The sequence below is a fragment of the Amia ocellicauda genome, chromosome 15 (assembly GCF_036373705.1).
Source record: "Amia ocellicauda isolate fAmiCal2 chromosome 15, fAmiCal2.hap1, whole genome shotgun sequence".
Lineage (NCBI taxonomy): Eukaryota > Metazoa > Chordata > Actinopteri > Amiiformes > Amiidae > Amia > Amia ocellicauda.
In genome coordinates, this window is record NC_089864.1 from 15781656 (window position 1) to 15803782 (window position 22127).

At 38.0% G+C, this 22127-nt stretch overlaps 1 protein-coding gene across 1 annotated transcript in view; it reads left to right on the top strand.

The window, feature by feature from the left end:
* The window catches only part of LOC136771555 (thyrotropin-releasing hormone-degrading ectoenzyme), a 133253-nt gene extending 117219 nt beyond the window's left edge, over positions 1-16034 (top strand). Inside the window, exons 16-19 of the mRNA XM_066723926.1 lie at positions 5783-5950; positions 11433-11573; positions 11973-12054; positions 14420-16034. Coding sequence (XP_066580023.1) covers positions 5783-5950; positions 11433-11573; positions 11973-12054; positions 14420-14563 — 535 coding nt within the window. The 3' untranslated portion in view covers positions 14564-16034. The remainder of the gene's footprint in view (positions 1-5782; positions 5951-11432; positions 11574-11972; positions 12055-14419) is intronic.
* Positions 16035-22127: the final 6093 nt, after the last annotated feature.

Consider the following 22127-nt stretch of genomic DNA (forward strand, 5'->3'; position numbering starts at 1 on the left):
TCAAAGGGACGATGGACGGGGCCATGTACCGTCAAATCTTGGGTGAGAACCTCCTTCCCTCAGCCAGGGCATTGAAAATGGGTCGTGGATGGGTATTCCAGCATGACAATGACCCAAAACACACAGCCAAGGCAACAAAGGAGTGGCTCAAGAAGAAGCACATTAAGGTCCTGGAGGGGCCTAGCCAGTCTCCAGACCTTAATCCCATAGAAAATCTGTGGAGGGAGCTGAAGGTTCGAGTTGCCAAACGTCAGCCTCGAAACCTTAATGACTTGGAGAGGATCTGCAAAGAGGAGTGGGACAGAATCCCTCCTGAGATGTGTGCAAACCTGGTGGCCAACTACAAGAAACGTCTGACCTCAACAAGGTTTTTGCCACCAAGTACTAAGTCGAAGGGGTCAAATACTTATTTCCCTCATTAACATGCAAATCAATTTATAACTTTTTTGAAATGCATTTTTCTGGATGTTTTTGTTGTTATTCGGTCTCTCACTGTTAAAATACACCTACCATTAAAATTATAGACTGATCATTTCTTTGTCAGTGGGCAAACATACAAAATCAGCAGGGGATCAAATACTTTTTTCCCTCACTGTACATATACATCAATCCCTAGTATTGAAGACACAAATCACTGTGAATTTGGCCAGTGATCTGTACAGCATCATACTGATACTTACACAGTCCCACATATTTTAAATCTTATATATATATATATATATATATATATATATATATATATATATATATATATAATACTTTAAGAGGCAGTTTGATAAAGTTATCTTTCCATTTAAGTGTTCAAACATACAGATGTATTCTTACTTTTATTTCCCCCCCATCGATTGCTGTGCTTTATAATCTAGTAGTCGACTTTGCTTGAGCAGGTTAGTGTATCTGTCTATCTTGATTACATGGCTTTAAGGATTGCCAACCGCCTGCAGGTTTCTTAATGTAACTGCCCACTTTCACCATAAATGTTCTACTACTTGTGGTTATGTAAAATAAAAATGAGTTTTGAATATGCAAAGACAGCATTTTATGCAATTCAAATTATAGCACACACACACACTAAGTACACCAACACAAATAATTGGGTTTCATAATAAATTAATGCATGTTCACCTAAATCTGACACTTCTGATAAAGAAGATATTCATTTTTTTTTTAAGAAAAGGCAGTTATTTTGAGAATTACTTATAGCCCCCTTCTTTTAATATTGAGACATGATACTGCACTTCCACTGTTACTGGTTTTTGTATTGGTTTAAGGACACAGGAACCATTTAAGGTATATTCTGCTGCAAAACTATTCACACTCCACCCCTTTTCAATCACTGCTCTTGCAAACTAAATATTTGGCTTTTTCTTGAAATCCATGCTGAATTCTGTAGGTATATTTGCTCTATTGACACTGAATGTCACTTGGAGTGTTATAGGGAAGTCACTTTTGAGGTACAATGTGACAATGTTGGATTTACTCTAATTTGAATCCCTCATATTTAATCAATAATTAGTAATATAGCTGATGTAGACAACCTTTTCTTCTTCAAAAACAAGAAGGTGAGATCAGTGTTATTGCAACAAAACTATGTCTTATCTTCATTATGTGTGATGGCAAAATTTCCAGTTCTTTCACATACAGTAGAATACTCTAAAGAAATTAAATAGCTGTGGTTCTCAGCCTGCAACTGGAAGGTCCAGGGGCCAAATATTAGCATTACAGCAGTAGTTTGTAACTGTTATATATATAACTGTTTATAACTGTTTAAAATACATTCTCTTGTGTTTATTTTACATACTGCCTTGTATTTTGCTTCACATGAGGCTGATGTTTTCCATGGCAGAAGTGCTTATGTAAAACAGGAATCGTGAGCATCAGTTTAATCTTCTTGTATTCTTGGTTTGTTTTTACTTCCTTTTCATCCACGAGAAACCATCCTGGGTATGTTGGATGGCATTGAACTATGGAATTATACTGTCCCTTAACAGTTGTAACTTCTATACCCCTGTTTCTCTTCATGCACTGAAAAAATAACCCTCGCCGCCGAGCTTTACATGACTGCCTCTATGTTTACTGCAGGCACTATACAACATTCTGATAACCTTTGGCTTGATTTTCTGCTCACATAGTCTTTGATCTTCAAGCTGGAGAGTTCAAACATTGTTTCATCTGTTTAAAATATTCTCCTCCATTGCTCTTTTGAACAATCCTTATGGTTTAATGCTCTGTCATTTTTTTTTTCATTTGAAAATCTTAAATCTTCTGATTTGTTCATAGTGTGCAAATATATCTCTTAAAGTAGATCCATGGATACTCAAAGAAGTCAAATGTTATGTCTACCTTGGACAACAAATTGGCAGAGACGGAGATATTATGGAAGAAATCAAAAGAAGAGTAAAAATGGGATGGAGTGCATTGAGAAGAAATAAGAAATTACCCACTTGCCTGAAGAGAAAAGTATTTGATCAATGCATACTCCCAGTGCTCAATTATAGTTGAAACCTGGTCCTTAAATGCAAAAATGATACAGAAACTGAGGACGACAAGATGCAAGATGTATGCATGGAATTACAAGAAGAGATATCTAAATAAATGAAAGAGTATAGAATAGAATATTGAAAGAGTGAAAATTTAAAAATAGCAAAAGGATGGACACCTTGAAAGAAGAACAGATCAAAGATGGACAAAGGAAATTATCAGTTGGATCCCAAGAGATGTGACATGGAAAAAAAGAAGCTGTAGAGCGAAGCAAGTGGGATCATCTTGTTAAAATAAGTTCTATAGCTTTTCAAGAGAGATATTTGACCACTGCTCCATGAAACTTTTGAAGAGTTTTATTTTAAATTTCAAATCTTACATTTTCTGTGTGATTGAGGTCTGACGATTGTGATGTCAATGGTGCACATTGATTTTATGCTCCCTTAAACATTCGGTTGCAGATGTGGAAATCTGCTTCAGAGCACAAACAGATTGGCTTAATAAATCTGCTTGAATAACTTCACTATTAGGATCACGCAGAATATAACTGTTTTAAGTCCGAATGCTGTGTAGACCAACTGATTGCACCACCACAGCCACTGAGGGAAGAGAGCTTACAGAAGAGAAGACCAGCAGGCATTTATATTCAGTTTGTCTTTAGACAGCCAGGCAATACAAACTATTGTTCTGCGCCACTGTGCTGGTAGTGTTTGGTCAGAGCCGTGTCGGGGGTTGTGGGCCCGGAACCTCTAAGTACAGCTCCGGCGCCTCCTCGTGACAAGTGCCTTTACAATTTAAAATTATGAAGACGGTAACTGTTTTATGTAAATTACTCCTCGATTACATTTCAGCAATTGTATGAATGCCCCCGGACCCCCATCATATTGAGCTCCAGCACCCTGTAATTTACATATAAGCTCTGGCCAAAAGAGCAGTTCTGAGATGTTTACAGTGGTGTGCGTAGCCCTGTCAGCAGCCCTGTTAGTCTCCCTGTCTAGACCCCAAAGCAACCTTATTAACTTACAGACATCTTGTTGACCTGGTTCTCACCACCATAGCAATTCTCTCTATGTATGTATTAGAAGCCATTCCAATGTCACACCAAAACAGTTTGCAAATCTGTTGCAGGACACAAAACAGTCCCAGCCTAGGGCTCCACATGGTTAACAATAACGCTTCAGTACTTGAATTATAGCTGACAAAGGCTCACAGAAATACAACTTTGGATTGCTTTTTCTCAATGCCAAGTTGAAAAAGAGATTAACAGAATACAATTAAAACTCAATTTACTTGGTTTTGTCACCATATATAATTTAAGGGATTGTCCAGTGCCCTTGTTTCCTTTGGGGATGCTATCTCATCTCCAGCATTTATGTATTCAATTTATTAAGTACCCCCATTCTGATTCATTTTTAGTGTCAGGTTTAAGATTTTATGAAGATCGGCATCTTACAATTACTATCTAACAGTTTTCAAAAGGTTCTGTGACAATATAAGTCTTGAGAATTAATTAAGGTGAGATGTTTTGAGTGTGTGCTAATGATGCTTAAAGTAGAAATTGGAACATTTGTGTCACTGCCGATTTATCAAACTAAACCAGTACAATGTAACAATTTAAAATCACTAAACAGATGAACACACCATTTAGTTGAAACAATTTTAATTGAACATAATTTTATAGCCCTGTTGCCCTTTCTTATAACTCTCTTCAGGGATTTGTTTTTATTTTTGTCTCAGAACTTGCCGTCTGTTGGATAAAGCGCAGACTTAAAATGACTTTCATATCACTCAGTAGTCTTTACGCCTGTGGTTTTCATTCTAGTGTATAGCAAATAGAAAGTGTGCCTTTTTGGGTGTAACCACACAGCTTAAGAACTTAATTGATTTTGTTATGGATCCCAGTTGTGAAATAACGTATTTTTCATTTGAACTTAGTATACAATTACAGCTCAGTCGAGAACAATTTTACTTAAGATGGAGAAAACAAAAATGCATAAAGTAAATGTTAACTTCATCAGTGTAAAGTCCCTCTGAGTCCTGGTTTTATTGCATTTTATTTTATGCGATGTGAGTCTGGATTGTAAAGCGATGTAAGGAGACTCTCTCAGGGTTAGTCTCCATGTGAGTTCTGTTTTTATTCAAAGCAAATAAACAATCACCCTGGTCATTTTCCCCTGTCCATGGCCAGAGTCGGTGTGCCCTGAATACAAGCATGTTTCTCACAGTGTCATCCAAATGAAGGGAGAGTGCAGTTTTATATTTAATATGCCATTTCTCCTTACGAATGATGGTTCTCGTGCTGTTTTTCCAAAACTGCAGTTTTTTGAGGGGGTATTTTAGATCACCAGGATTGAAATCTATCTGATGTTTCGGTTTAATGTTTAGAGATCTGTGTAAGAGGCTTCCAATCCATCTTCTGGATTGGGAATAGTACATTTTATGGTTTTCCTATGGATTATAACAATATACACCGGAAAGTGACCTTAACCCTGACCTTCAACAAATGTAAAGAAAGATAAAAATGGAGGTTCTACGAGACACATTCTCTCCTTCATCAATTGATTTTAAATAGGTCTCACTATAGACTGTGCAATATGTAATTCTGTGGGTCTTGCCACAATTATATAAAATAGCAGTATGGAAATGTCTTCATGCAAGTTGACATATCAACACCTTTGTCATTTCATATTAGAGGGAACATATTACATATTATATAAACCTTATGCTGAAGTAGCTATATGTGCAGTGAGATCCTAACAGGTGCAGGCTGAATATATAACTCAATCAGTATGAAATATCTGAGACCCAATGCATACAAAGTAAACACTGACAATGTTGATTTGATTTAGTATTTTGTTTAAACTATGACAATGTACACTGGCAATATAATTGTAACTTGCAATAGACAAAGAATTTCTCTGTGTTGGATGAAAATATTCAAGTGCATTTTAAAAGTCCTTATGAATCAATTGTGAGCATCAGCACAATTATATCTGTAAGCACAGAGGGGGAAAAAAGAAATCCTTGAGCTAATGTCAAGGAGATGTTCTTGCTTGCTATATATATGGTACTGCCAGAAAAAAAAAGAGCTAGCTTCCAGGAATGATGTGCAGCACTTTATTAATGGCTTCATTATTACGATTTTTATTCTTCCAATTGTATCAAATGTATGTTAAGAGCAAGTAACACAACACCATTTCAATGCATGACCTTTTTCAAGTTTTAGAACCTTTATTACCCTCCTTATGTTAGTTGTTTTGAATTGATTCTTAAAATATTAATGCTATTGATATCCTTACAGAATCCCACCAAATGTCAGGGACATTGTTTACTGCACGGGAGTGTCTCTAATGGATGAGGATGTTTGGGAGTTCATTTGGATGAAATTTCACTCCTCTATTGCCATCTCAGAAAAAAAAGTGCTGTTAGAAGCCCTGACTTGCAGTGATAACACATTCTTGCTGAATAGGTAAGTAGACATGTAGGTCAAATCTGTTCCGATGCTTTGAATACATTCCCAGTTGATTCAGATGTTGTACAATATTTAAAATAACCAAAAATGATGGAATTATGTGATCTCTCATGTTTATGCAAAAATGATTTTTTTGATTCCTTCATTAAGGAAGAATGATGATTGTTCTGATTCAGCAAATTCTGCATGAAATGTAGGTGCCAAAGGAATATAAGAAATATATATAAATATATATATATATATATATATATATATATATATATATATATACAGTGGGGGAAAAAAGTATTTGATCCCCTGCTGATTTTGTACGTTTGCCCACTGACAAAGAAATGATCAGTCTATAATTTTAATGGTAGGTGTATTTTAACAGTGAGAGACAGAATAACAACACAAAAATCCAGAAAAATGTATTTAAAATAAGTTATAAATTGATTTGCATGTTAATGAGGGAAATAAGTATTTGACCCCTTCGACTTAGTACTTGGTGGCAAAACCCTTGTTGGCAATCACAGAGGTCAGACGTTTCTTGTAGTTGGCCACCAGGTTTGCACACATCTCAGGAGGGATTTTGTCCCACTCCTCTTTGCAGATCCTCTCCAAGTCATTAAGGTTTCGAGGCTGACGTTTGGCAACTCGAACCTTCTGCTCCCTCCACAGATTTTCTATGGGATTAAGGTCTGGAGACTGGCTAGGCCACTCCAGGACCTCAATGTGCTTCTTCTTGAGCCACTCCTTTGTTGCCTTGGCTGTGTGTTTTGGGTCATTGTCATGCTGGAATACCCATCCACGACCCATTTTCAATGTCCTGGCTGAGGGAAGGAGGTTCTCACCCAAGATTTGACGGTACATGGCCCCGTCCATCGTCCCTTTGATGCGGTGCAGTTGTCCTGTCCCCTTAGCAGAAAAACACCCCCAAAGCATAATGTTTCCACCTCCATGTTTGACGGTGGGGATGGTGTTCTTGGGGTCATTCCTCCTCCTCCAAACAGGGCGAGTTGAGATGATGCCAAAGAGCTTGATTTTGGTCTCATCTGACCACAACACTTTCACCCAGTTCTCCTCTGAATCATTCAGATGTTGGCAAACTTCAGACGGGCTTGTACATGTGCTTTCTTGAGCAGGGTGACCTTGCTGGCGCTGCAGGATTTCAGTCCTTCACGGCGTAGTGTGTTACCAATTGTTTTCTTGGTGACTATGGTCCCAGCTGCCTTGAGATCATTAACAAGATCCTCCCGTGTAGTTCTGGGCTGATTCCTCACCGTTCTCATGATCATTGAAACTCCACGAGGTGAGATCTTGCATGGAGCCCCAGACCGAGGGAGACTGACAGTTATTTTGTGTTTCTTCCATTTGCGAATAATTGCACCAACTGTTGTCACCTTCTCACCAAGCTGCTTGGCGATGGTCTTGTAGCCCATTCCAGCCTTGTGTAGGTCTACAATCTTGTCCCTGACATCCTTGGACAGCTCTTTGGTCTTGGCCATGGTGGAGAGTTTGGAATCTGATTGATTGATTGCTTCTGTGGACAGGTGTCTTTTATACAGGTAACGAGCTGAGATTAGGAGCACTTCCTTTAAGAGAGTGCTCCTAATCTCAGCTTGTTACCTGTATAAAAGACACCTGGGAGCCAGAAATCTTGCTGATTGATAGGGGATCAAATACTTATTTCCCTCATTAACATGCAAATCAATGTATAACTTTTTTGAAATGCGTTTTTCTGGATTTTTTTGCTGTTATTCTGTCTCTCACTGTTAAAATACACCTATCATTAAAATTATAGACTGATCATTTCTTTGTCAGTGGGCAAACGTACAATATCAGCAGGGGATCAAATACTTTTTTCCCCCACTGTATATGCCTATAGAAGGTTTACACCCCCTTTCAAAACCTTGTGTGGAATTAATTTAAATGCATTTTGTATTTATTTCATTTCTCATTTATCTACATTCATCTAGAAAAAAATATTCTAGAAATTTGTTGAAAATGTATTACAAATAAAATCTGAAATAGCTTGGTTGCATAAGTTTCCACCCCCCATTTTAATAGCAAATCCTAAATTAGATAATGTGTACCCAATTTAAATAGTCTCCATCTATGTCAGATTGTAGTGATTCACATTATTTCAGAATTAATTAAACAGTTCCTGTAGACAGTAGTCTGCTGGGTAGTGCATTTCAAAGCAAATACTCAACCATAAGCACCAAGGAACTTTCATAAGAACTGCAGGACAAAGTTGTCAGAAGGGACAGATCAAGGGATGGGTATAAAAATGTATCAAAGGCCTTGAATATCCCTTGGAGCACGGTCAAGCTCAACCAAGATCCTGCTTAGTATGGCCAGTATGGTAGGGTGGCGAGAAGGGAGATATTACTCAAGAAAGCCCACCTAAAATACTCACAGATTCTGTAGTCATGTGGCACAAGGTTTTGTGGTCTGAAACAAAAATGTAGCTTTTTGGCCTAAATGCAAGGTATTATATTTGGTACAAACCCAACACAGTGCATCACCTAAGGAACACCATCTCTACTTTGAAGCATGTGAGGCAGCGTCATGTTATGGGGATAGTTCTCATCTGGAGGGTCTGTGGTGCAAAGAACAGAAAAGTCCTTGAGGAAAACCTGCTTCCTTGCTCTAAGGTCGCCTTTCAGCATGACATGAGCCCGAAGCACACAGTCAAAACTACACTGCAGTGTCTAAGGAACAAAAGTAAATGTCCTTGAGTGGCCCAGTCAGAGCCAAATCTACTTGGAAATGTGTGGCATGATTTGAAGATTGCTGTCCATCAACACTCCCCCAGGGACTTGACAGAGATTGAACAGTTTATTAAAGAAGAATAGTCAAATATTGCCAAATCTAAGTGTGCACAGTTGGTAGAGACCAGCCCCAATAGACTCACAGCTGTAATTGCTGTGGGGCTTCCACCAAGTATTAACTCGGGGGGTGGAGATTTATAGTGTTTAGATGAGTGGAAAAAAAAACTAATTTAAATGCATGAAACTCTGAGGCAGTGACACAGCAAAATGTGAAAACATGTTAAGGGGGTGTAGGCTTTTTATAGGGACTTTATATATGTATATATGTATGTATGTATGTATGTATGTATGTATGTATAATCACATCATGGAAACCATAATTGTGTTAAATTAACATGCAGTCAAAACAATCCAACAAAATAAGGAAAACCTATAAAATAATCACATCTCAAGGCAGCTAAGCAAAACACAAAATGAACCGTGGTTGAAAGTATTCCCCTTTCAACTTAACACACTGTGAGTAAGCTTGTTAAAAATGCATATGAATGTTGTGGAATTGGAAAAACAAACACACAAACAAAAGACAGTGTTTTGGATAAGTTCAATTTAAACTCTCTCCAGAAGGGCATTGTTTAAAAAAAGGTCTGCTGGATCTTACTTCTCTATTATACATGCTAACACCACCCAGCTATTCTTGACTTCACAGCACTGTTCACACATATCTATACTGCTTTAATGGAGGTAAGGTATCCTTGAACTGCAATGACTGCTGAGGTCTCATACAAGGTACAACTCATGAATCTCCGCTTAATTTGTCCTTTAAATCCTTTTTGAGTTCAATAGCATGATTCATTAGAGGCAAGGGATTAGAAGTTTGCTTTGCCACTGTCAAATCTGGTCACTGCCCATTTTTATAAAAAGCACAAGTCCCTGTGGTGGATGCAGTCCTCACATTGAAGTTGACGTCTCCATTTGTATTGTTTAATCGGTCACACTTTGTAGGTGCAGAAGTGAAAGGAAAGAGGATGAGAGTTTCAGTTATCAGCAGTTTCTAGTTACATATTTGTAGACAAAAGGGCAGCTGGCACTATCGTTTGCGGGAGATTAATACATTGTTTCACTTCTGGTGGGCCGGGGGGATTTTTTTATGGGTTGCTTGTTTTGTGTCAAAAGCTGGAACAAAGTAATTATAAACTATGACAAGTAACTCCTCCTTGAACTTTCCTCCACAATTTCTAGTTGAAAGAAAAACACTCTGCTTAATCAGAGCTGTTTAATTCTGACTTAATTCATACATTTATTTTACATTAATCTATATAAACTAAAAACTAAGATTTATTTTCAGTGTTTTGCATTTGACATGAAGTGCTTCTCTTCTTCATGAACTCTAAATAACAGTAGCCTAGGTTATTACTTTACTTTACGTATGCCCTGATACCATGCGTGACTGAAGCAGGCTTCTGTGCTCGATTTTCAGCCCTGCTTTCCTTAGCTATTTACCAGCTTGAAAGCTTTCACTTGGCATAGTACCCAGAACTAAGAGATGTTGACGATGCAACAAGCAAAACAAAAAAACAATGTCCATTCTCTCAGCCAGCACCCAGATGTAGATGATAGAACTGATATTATTCCTTAAGCGTAGGTATGTGGGTGGATTCTGGAGTTTATCGATTTACATTGTACTTGAGTTTCACACAGCGTGCCCTAACACAGACAGAAAAAGGCCCTCACCCAGAAGGAATCGAAAGACATGAAAAGACACCATTTAAACTTAACAGGCACATGTTCTAGAGCCATAAAAATTGCAGCTTGAGTGGGGGGGGGAAATCACAGCTGGCGTGTGTGTGGCTTGAAAGATCACCTTCTCTATTAAGTATTGATTGCCGACTTCTCAGCCTCTCTGAAGAAGTGAAGTGCATCCGCTACTTTATGTTATGATTCATGTGCACCACCTTTATTGTACAGAGGTTAAACATCCTGATAGCATGTGGCTCAGAGATAGCAAGAGGGAGGTCATCAGGAGAAGAGCACAGGGATTTGATTTCTAATTCTCAGCACTGTGAGGTCATGTTCCTCTCGGCATGGATAAAGGTCCTGGTGTTTTGGAGCAGTGCGGCATGCAGTTACCTTTTCTTGTGGTGTTATATTTAGCTTGGTGTACTTGAAGTTATTATGCCAACATGGTAATGTGGTTGGAATTACATGTTGTTCCTGCAATACCATGCCTCTTGCAGATAAGGATATAGGGTCTGTTCATCTCTGTTGCATATTCTGAACAATACTCTGCCTTTATACTGTAAATGTGTGTTGAAAATTACATTTATAATGTACAGTGATTTCTAAGGTCATGCGACAATGATTTATGAAGGGACACGTAACATTACACATTCAAAGAACAAGGGTATTGTCCACAGAAAAGGTGGGCTAATCTGTTAGCTTCATCATTTGGAAAAAACACACATTTGGCAATATGACGTTTGGCAATATATCACTGTGCAAAATCATAATCAACCTCAAAATGATTCCCCAAAAGAATAATACTTAAGTTGTATAATTTACCTAACTAAACCGGCTTCACATTAATTGTGATTCTAGCAGCTCACCCCCTCTTACCTTTCTGAAGTTGTTTCAATCCCCTCGTTAAAACCACCATAATGTAAGTAATGTGCTGCTTTATGAAGACCTTAATGCAGACAGACCCATTATGTTTCCTTTTTTTGAAGGCTCCTGAATCTCTCTTTGAGCTCTGATCTAGTTCCTGATCAGGATGTCATAGATGTCATTATCCATGTAGGTCGAAACCCACATGGAAGGCATTTAGCCTGGAGGTACTTCAGGGAAAAGTGGAGCATTTTAAACGCCAGGTATTGTTTTCTGTCTTTCCCATCTCTTTCTATCTTAGGTGCATTGTTGTTATTTAAGGCCATAACTGTAAATTACAGACTGTAACGCTCACTATTAAGGGCACAAAGTGTGAACCAGCAACCACAGATTAATGAAAAGAAATACTTCCTATGATTCTGGAACAAAACATATTATAATGATTATTTTCATGTATACATATCTAAATAATCTACATAATTAACTCCAGTCACATTCAATTAACAGCCTAATTAATCAGTTATGGAGATACAGAATGTGATGAAGAACAACAACTGCTGTACACTTTGTCAACTGCTAAGGAAACTCTAAAATCTCTGTGTTTTGTTATGGTTTATACTCTTAAACAAGACTGTTGTATTTCTAACACTACTTCTTCACAGGTATGGTGAGGCCTTGTTTATGAACTCCAAATTAATCAACGGTGTAACTGAATTTCTAAATACAGAGGCCGAACTTAATGAGGTGAGTATATTCCTGAAAGAATCTCCCTTGTCTGAATTTCAAGTCTCTCTGGGATCTCAGCTGTAGATAATAGTAACACCAGGTCAAACTTATTTTTTTTAAATCTTGATATTACTTATATAATAATAAGAACAACAATTATAATAATTCAAATAATAATCATAATAAATCAATTTAAATTTATTGTGACTGCATATTTAATTTTCATTTCATATATTTAATTTGTACAACACCAAGGAGATGTCTTTATTTTCATATTTCTAAATTGCATATTCAGTGTACTAATTATGTCTAGTTGTTGTTATTTGAACTATTTCTGTGACTAATTGGTTGCAGAGGTTCACTGAGCTTTTTGAAGTTTATAATTATAAACAATCATTGTTCATGTTTTTAGGTATCTTTATTTATGTATCTATTTTTGAAAAATCTTTCTGAACACACAATATATATATTTAACTAATTAAAAATGCTAATACTTTAATTACAGATCATCTAATCATTATTTTTATGCAGACCAGAATGATCTCTATATATCTATCTATCTTTTCACAAACACACACACACACACACACACACACACACATATATAGTGCTTTAGAAAGTCTACACCCCCTTGAACTTAGTTTTTTTTTTTTTTTTTTTTTCACATTTTACTGTGCCTCAGAGTTTCATGCATTTCAATTAGGATTTGTTCCACTTATCTACACACCATACTCCACACTGTTAAGGGGAAACATTTTTATTGTGAAAAATACAAAACTGAAATATCATAATTGGATATTTGATATATGAGTGAATACTTTGTGGAAGCACCTTCAGTAGCAATTACAGCTGTGAGGCTGTGGGGACAGGTCTCTATCAACCCTGCACTCCAGTGTAGTTCTGGCTGTGTGCTTCCGGCCATCATCATGCTGAAAGGTAATCTTCCATCCCTGTTTCAGCGGTCTTGCAGAGGGCAACAGGTCTGTACTTTTCGCCATTCATTTGCCCTGCTATCCAGAGAGACCCTGACAGTGAGAAACAGCTGCATAACATGATGCTGACACCACCAAGCTTCACAGTTATGTTCTTTGGGTGATGCGCTGTGTTGGGTTTGCATCAAATATAACGCTTTGCATTTAGACTAAGAAGCTCCATTTTAGTCAGACCACAAACCCTTTTGCCACATGGCTACAGTATCTCCTGAGTGTTTCAGGTGGGTTCTTTTAAATAATGACATATTTTGAAAGCTCCTTGGTGCTCTTAGTTAAGTCTTTGCTTTGAAATGTACCACCCAGCAGAGGGAACCTACAGGAACTGCAGAATGTATCCTGAAATCATGTGATTCGCTGCTATTTAACACAGGTGGATGTATCTTAATTTGGTGTGTGATTTTCAAGGTGATTGCTTACACCTAAGCTAATTTAAGAGGTGTGGACACTGATCCACTGGCTATTTCAGTTTTTATTTTTAAATAATTTTCTGCAAATTTCTAAAATATTTTCTGTTACTGGGAAGTTGTGGGGTAGGATGTGTACATAAATTCAAATAAACTATTTTACTGCATTTTCAGTCCAGGCTATAAGGCAACAAAAGGTGAACATTGTGAAAGGAGGTGTATACTTTCTATAGGCATTCTATGTATCTATATGTATATAGATATAGATATAGATATTATGCCAGCTGTAGGTGGTCAACTGACTGATAGACCATTCAAAGCATGCCACAGCATTCCCATGGAGGTAATTCAATTAGCCTGCCTGAAGCAGTCACAGCTCAAAATTTAAACTATTGAGTCAAGACAGCAAGCGCCCTTATGACAATGGAAGAACTTTTGTACATCCTCAGCTTGAGGTCACACACTGTACAAGTTTTAAAATTCGTTTTTACAGAGCAAACAAATAATGGGACTAAATCCTCTGCAAAAAAAAAAAAAAAAAGTGTTGCTAGTGGAAGCAAACCTGAGGATTTGATTGTGTGTGTAATTTCTGTTATAGTTTGATAAGATCAATTTAGCTTTTGAGGAAGGGTTTGTTCGTGATTGTCCCTTTATATTTGGAAATAGTGAGTAGAAAGGACCTTTTGAAACTTTCTCTATGAACTAACTGCCTGGAGGGGAGGATAACTACCAGGCCTTGGTCCCCAGAGATGTATTTCTCTCTTAGGGATTTCTCCTCTGTGCCTGATGGTTATATTGAATTTTATGGTCATAGTGACTATTTACTTGTCCTGTTTGTCTTAAAGCTTAAAGCACTCGGTGACAACTTGTTGTGAATGGCACTATATAAAACAAAGCTTCTTTGATTGAAATCACATCCATTTTTTTTTCGTGGAAGTGTTTTATGGTTGACTCATAAAAATATGTTTTGTTTGTGTTTCTTTCCAGCTGAAAGACTTCATACAGATCAGCGGAGGGGGAGCAGCAGCTGCGTTTGCACGTGCCGTAGAGATAGTGGAAGCTAATGTGAGATGGCACGGCCTCTTTGAAGAACAGTTTTTCCAATGGCTTAGGAAATCCCCCAACAGTTAATCTGTGACGATTATAAATATTTATAGCATGGTATCTCTTTGAAACATTTATACTCTTAAAAATATGTTTTTTTGAAGACAGAGAATAACTTGATTTGAATTGCAAATAGTGAACTGGTTATTTTCCTGCAACATGAAAAGACAATTTTCTGTTAAAAAGAAGAAGGAAAAAAAGAAAAGAAGGCGTTGCATTTTCACTGTCGACGTCAGTATTCCTCGTGCAGGCCAAAAGAATGTGTTTTAACGTATTGCATGGTGTTATTTACATTTAGTTGAGACACGTTTGAGTATTTTTTTGTGCATGGTTGTTCATTCCCCCACCGGTATTCCAGCATGCTATACTATAATGTTTCCCAGTCCTGTGTTACCCATTCACTCCTGTGTAAGATGAACAATGACAGAAGAAAGGGCAATATTATGCAATTGTTAAAAGCACAACAACTGTCATGACAATCAGTGTTACAATTGGGGGGAAAAACCTACACTTCTGTTTAGAATAATAATCCATATTTGAGGAGACGAGTCCAGAAACCACAATCCCGGTATCTTATTATCATACAAGCCATACAGGAGAATGAAATCAAACTCTCTGGATGCAACAGGTCAGCGACTGCAGCGGCAGAAATTGTGCTCAGCGTTGTGAGTGACGTGCATGAAAAATAGGTTTTCACATACCTGGCCATCCAGCCCAGCGAAGAGAGTTAATAACTTAAGCTAAACTTGATAGGACTGTAGTGCATAACTTGAAAGGGTCATTGATTTCGGTGTCCTTGCAACATCTATCGAGTATTATACACCTGGATAGATGCCTATGAATAGGAACAAGGTGACTTCTAAACAGAAAGCGTCTCTTGTTAACTGTGCAGTCTGACATTATCAACCAGACTCAAGATTTATCTCCTGGTTGTGTTGGATTATTTGGGGACAAAAAAAGAAGATGAATAAAATCTGAGCAAAGAGGCTTTTATGTAGCATGGCCCTTATCTGTTGATTCAATGGCATTTATAGGAAAGCCATCAAGAAACCAGCACCGAGGAATGCTCTTTTTGAGCTGGAGGATATCATCAAATAGTCTCTTTTCTTTCGATCTGTTGTGCTGAGCCCTTTTTGAGGTACTTTAATTCTAATGTGGAGCTTGATATTCTGATAATGATCCCATGTGACCTGCAAATATTGTGTCAATTTCCAGTATCAGTCAAAATGTGCGTTAATGTTTTTTTGGCTGAAATACTTGAATGTGTTTGAGGGAGAAGGGTACCCTTTATTCATCTTTTAATATAAAGTCAGTGTTTTTTTATACCCAGGTCTATTCCATAATACACTAGACCTCAAAATAACTTCCTTTTTTGTCCCGTTTAAAACTAAGTGTTGACATAGCAGCTTTTTTTCTAAATGAGAGACTATATCTTCTGTATTTTAAGCAGAACATCTATGGAATTTTAACTCTGATAATAAATTCTTTTGTACAGTAATGCATCACTGTCCGAATTTTTGACATGTGTAGATGGGGGGTTGTGGAAACAATGCTAGTGCTGTGATTACATTACCATTTTGTCTTGATACGCCTGTATTAAATATGATTTTAGTGGATTTAAAGGAAGAGGAAGGCTGAAGGGGGGGAAGAAAACATTATTGTTAACTTGCTGACACGTCGTTTTTCAAAATCTACCATCCAGATAATAATTTTTAAGCTAAATGGTGCTTAAATTCATAAGTAATACTTTTATGTCAAAAGCAAAACATATTTTAATTCAGATTAATGTAAATAATCGCTTTGCCAGGATAATCAATTAAATATCTGTGCACTGAGCATTTTAAATGATGCCAAATTGTAAATCATACCCCACTTGAATTCTACGTATCCATATATCTGTATCTAACTACATTTTAATTCTAAGATATTCATCATTAATAGAGGAACACTTCTGAATAACTCATCAGGCAGTGGCAGCAATTATGTAATATAATTTAGTGTGCTGTGTGTGTGTGGTTTGGATAAACACCATAGAAGACAATAGCAATGAGGCAACAGACATGATGAAAGTCTGTTAACATGTTACATGTCTGTGAGAAGTACAGGTACTCATCATTGCATGAGATCAAGGCTGGCAGAACACTATTCAATATTTATATTTAAGCGTGTGTTAAAGATAGGAAAGCACTGCGCTAAAGAGTCGGAAGGCATTCTGGGAATACGACAGCCCTAGTCTGAATCGGGAGAAACAAACCCACAATATCACACTGCAGTCTCCACAATTTCCCATCAGACACAAACACACTGCAGAAGGACTATGTTCCCCGTTTTCCCCGTCACCATCCATACACATTTGTGCAGTCGGCAGTCTCCTGGGTGATGGCATCTGTATTTTCTTCACTGCACGTCACTGTTCAGTGCGTTCATAATCAGTTTTGATCGTCCAGATCTTGTTTCCACCCTGAAATGGCCCACAATATTCCACATCTATAAAATGTTCCCCACAGTGGACTGTTGGAATCAGTAAGACAATGTACACAATTTAACATGTGATGTGGTGCCACAGTATCATTTTATGTTGAAACACTGTTAGCACTGGTCCAAATGCCACGTTTGCAGGAAGTGATTTAGCAGATTGTCTTAACATACATGTGAAATATGTATATATGTGTGTGGTTGTTTTTTTCCACCATTTAACATGTGGCTGTTGTATGGTTAACCAGAGCAAATAATAACTGCAAGCTTTTGGCACGAAGGTTGTTGTAGTTTGGGAATTTTCAGCATTTCTGGAAAAGACAACTCACTGTACCATCACTACGTTTCACAGCTGGCAGACATTGAAGACCTGGGTTTGAATATTTGTTTCTCATTTGTGTTTAGAACTGATGAATTAGTAGAACATGCTCTAAACACTCGACTGAGTCAGAGTCAGATGGTTTCCCATTGTGCAATTTGACCCAAACTATTCTCTTCTGTTTATCTGCATCTGGCATACTTGTGTTTTGGCAAGAAGCACTTTATAATACCCTAGTTTATTCAGATTTCTTGACAGAGAGGCATTGTTTTTTGCTAGTTCACATATATAGTCTATAGTATATTGCAACATGTTATTGTATTGTTTTTAATACTCTATCTTTGCAACTTTGCATCTAATTTCCTGAACTCATGATGTCTAATAACTCTTATTTTTGTAAACATGTAAATCTTGCAAATCTTACCTTTACATTTTCCACTATCAGTAATATAAATACATTTTATTTGTTAATTAAAACTGAATTAACTGTGTCGGTGAAAGTTGAATATTAATGGCTATAGAACATGTGTTGGTAGGTGTCTCAGACATAGTTGGCAGTCTTAGGCTTCATGAACATGAAACTACTTTTGTTTAATCAGATCATTTCCAATTTAATTTAATTTTGGGCTTCTCTTTTTTATTATCTAATTTTAGGAGGGTGGACTCATTCTCTATTGAAGAACCAGAAAAATCTTATGAACCTGCATCAGAAAATGCATGTTTGGAAGCAAAGTGTCATATATGTAAGTGCAGTATAGGGTGTGTTTGTTAGGAGCCATGCATGCAAGTGTCTGAATGGCAGAGAAATTAAATAGGTAGAATATTCAGAAAGGTTATTAGAAGGACAAAGGACAAAATTAAATGTCGATGAATTAAAAAAAATATTTTTTTCATGATTATTAACATAATGTCTTTACATAAATACATAACAAAGTGGACCTTTTTTGAACTGTAGGGCAGTCTGAGAGTGAGTGAGAGAGAGAGTTTCTATAAAATGGAAAATGGAATAAGCAAATCAATGCAACAGTTTCTAAACATTGCTTAATGCTGTATGCTAAGAGACAAAGCAATTCAGTGAAATGCATAAAAATACTGTCCACATACACATGTCTTGTCTTTGACCCTTGCTGGATAAAGGTAAGAGCAGAATAGCAATGTAAAGATTTAAAACTCAAGGCAACTTCATCATGCTCAGCAAAGTTTAGATTTGTTAACTAATCAAAGAAAACAGTAGTTACGCTGGAATAAAATGCTAATGCAGGCGTGTGCTCTGTGTTGTGGATATACAGGTCTGGGTTTGTACACTTTCTGCCAACCTCACTCAGAGAAACCGTGCTTTTATCCTTAAAAAATAAAGAAAGATGAAAAGAGTACTCAGTAGAGAATGTCAGGTTGGGATCCCAGTGCTTTCTATAAGCCTAAAGGTAAATGTGCAGAAGAAGAAAGATGCCCAGGAAAGTTCAGGAAAACAGTTATACATATTTAAGAAAGCTACTGCCTCAGAGACCCCTAATCCTTTAAACAAATGTTAGCTGTGAACAGGCTGTACCTAGGCTATACTAAAGCTGTAATGCATCTCCCTCCACATTCTGACCAATAGCTTAAGGAAATTTTCGTGAACTCTGTGTCAGCGTTCTGACTCGGGAGTCTTGTACGGTTCATCAAGGGGCAACATTATTTATTAAGGCTTAATAGTGGCTAGACCCGGAGGGTGAAGCAGTGAACAATGTTTACAAAAATCAATCTATCAATCGATTTCTGTATTGTCGAGTGCCTTTTCATGGACGGCCCCGTCTCAAAGCTCTTTACAATAAGTCACGTACTGTGACCATAAACACAGAAACGTTTTTTAAAGTTATTAAAGGGCAATTTGAACTGTAACTGTTTAGAAGAATCCATCACTTTATCCCCAAAATAAGGCCAAATATTTGATTCGGAGCTTCATGATGTTCCTTCTCAGAGACACTGTTTCAATCATTTTTTTATAAATTGAAGAAAGGGACAAAATTACCTCATCTGACCAGGGGGAATCAAAACCAGACGCAGTCTATTTTCAAGAAGTTAATCTATAGCCAATTTAGCTTCTTTATTTCCTATGCTGGTCCACACAGCAATGTGTTTAGACTGGGTGACTGCATAGCGTTTTGTGCCTGATTTACATTTGACCATATTATATACTAATATGGTTTTATTACTAATTACTGGACATTGATCTCCAAGAGGGATCAAATTGTTGTATTTGCTTTAAAACTAATTTATAAAAAGGGATTTTGAATTCTATTATAGTGCTGATTTATTATTTATTATTTACTATGATTTATAGTTCTTGAATTATTGAATGGATAATGAAATGATGAAATAAGATTAATTCTATGCATTTTATTTCAAACGTAGCATCATTTAACCATCTTTAACTTAATAAATAACACAATGAGAGACTGTTTGACAGAACTTATTTTCTTAATCAAATACAAAGAAATGCACATATATTTGTACAGTTTATGTTTGAATTGTGACAGCGGCATCCATCTACTTTCTACAGTTTGCCATCAGCAAACGTCGGCAGAGAAGGAAAAGTGTTTAGTCATGAAAAAGCCATCCAGCCCAGCAATATCATTTGAGGAACACGTTTTCATAATTAATTGCCTGAGTTAAAAAACAAAAATATCTGATAAATGAACGAGAATACATAGACAAGGGCTATGAGACACTGATCTATGTAACGATCAAAGTAGGCTGGGATTAAATCAAAACTTTGACCCACCTGCTAACAGAAAACTACAATACTGTACTCAGTGGCGGCTTCTGTATGATTCTACTTTCTTCTACTCATAAATGCAGCCGCTGTGATGTACAGGTTTGCACTTTGCTATTAGCGGGAGAGTCAAAGTTTTGATTTAATCTGTGACTTAGTCGGCTACCACGGGTTCAGACTCTAATTCAGTTGGCATTCCAACAGAGTACCTTGAAAAGTAATTCAGTGTCCACTGTGCACTTCATCATTTTGAATACAATTGAAGACATCTAGCACGTAGAGCAACAGTGACATAATGAATGGATCATTTCAACTAAGGGTGGACTTTTACTCTGAATACACTTGGTTTATTTTTATTTTTGCCCGAGACAGATTATAGTCTTTAAAAGAAACAGAAGACGAGCTGCATTCATCCGAGTCTAAACAATCTGATCATCTGTGCTCATCCACTCCAGCCTTATTCCGTACATTTAGCACATTATAACCCTGGTCCTGGAGGACCTCCTACCCTGCTGGGTTTTGTTCCAACCGAGCTCTCAATTATTTAATTGCACACAATTTCCTAAATCAGAGCCTTTTAATTATTTTAAAGAGTAGGGGTTTTAAGTTAAGTATAAAACACTCAGGCAAGCCAGCAGAGGAGTTGCCTAGATCAGCCCAGTTAAGTATCGTTTTTTCGTGTTTCTTCTAGTTTAGCTAAGAGATATATTGATTGTTTACATGGTTACTTGTTTAGCTAAGAGTTAGCTATATTTTGCACCTGTATTGTAGTAACGACAGCGACTGTTTGTTAGTAAATTATCAACTGACTTAACGCACTTTGTCCTTAGATTAACATGCAGTGTCTGTAAATCAGGAGCGGTTACATTGTAGGCTGTTATTATTTAGTGTTGTGAGCTATTGATCAGTGTAACTGCATGTATTCAGATTCAAAGCGGCCATTAATTATACTATTAGCACTCCTTCCTGCGAGGAATTGTGCCATCCCGACGGCCTTGTGTCATTCAACGCAACGCAAGTGTGTACTGTCCTAATTAGTTACAGGTGGACTATTTAATAGCCCCCAGGACCTCTGGGCCAGCAGTCAGCGCCAGCAGCCTCAGTGCACTCCTTCCAAAGGGCCGCAGCTATGGGACTCCAGCAAGGAGACGCCGCACAGCAACAGCAGGCAACCATGATGATTTCTTCGATTCCAGCTCTCCTGCTCCTTTCCTGCTCTCTCCTTCCTCTTGCTGTGCACCTGCAGGCCATTGCCTCCCTAATCCCTCTAACCTCATCTCCCTGCCTCTCCCCTCTATTCCACTCTCTGGAGGTCTGTGGAACTGCCACTCAGCTTCCAACAATGCCAACTTCATCTCCGCCTTCACCTCCCACCTCTCTGGATTTCCTCGCTCTCACCGAGACATGGATCTCACCTGAGAACTACCACCCCTCCTACCCTGTCTTCTCCATTTGTCCTGTCCCACTCCCCCCGGAACTCACCTCTCCTTCTAGTTCTCTACCGTCCTCCCGGTCCGCTCACCTCCTTCCTGGATGAACTCTATTTCCTTCTCTTCTCCCTCCCCTTGCTGTTCTCACCTACCATCCTCGTGGGAGACATCAACATCCACCTCCCCAACACCTCCCACTCTGCCGGATTTCTTCCTCTCCTCCACTCCTTTAACTTCTCTCTCTCCCCGTCTCCCCCCATTCACAGAGCAGGCCGCCAGCTAGACCTCATCTTCTCTACAGGCTGCTCCCCTTCGACGCTCTTCGTGACACCCATGGACATTTCAGACCACCACCCTTAAACTCTACCGCTCTCTACTGTCCACATTCTCCTCCTCATTCACCTCAGCCAAGAAGTCTTACTTCCAATCACACTTTGACTCCACTGTCAACAACCCCCGCAAACTCTACTCCACCTTCTCCTCCCTCTTCACCCCCCTCCCCCTCCTCCACCTTCCTCTCTCACTGCAGTTAGTTCCTTCTTCTCCTCCAAGATCACAGACATCCGCAGGCTCTTCAACCGTATCCCCACTTCTCTCCCATCGCACCCAAGT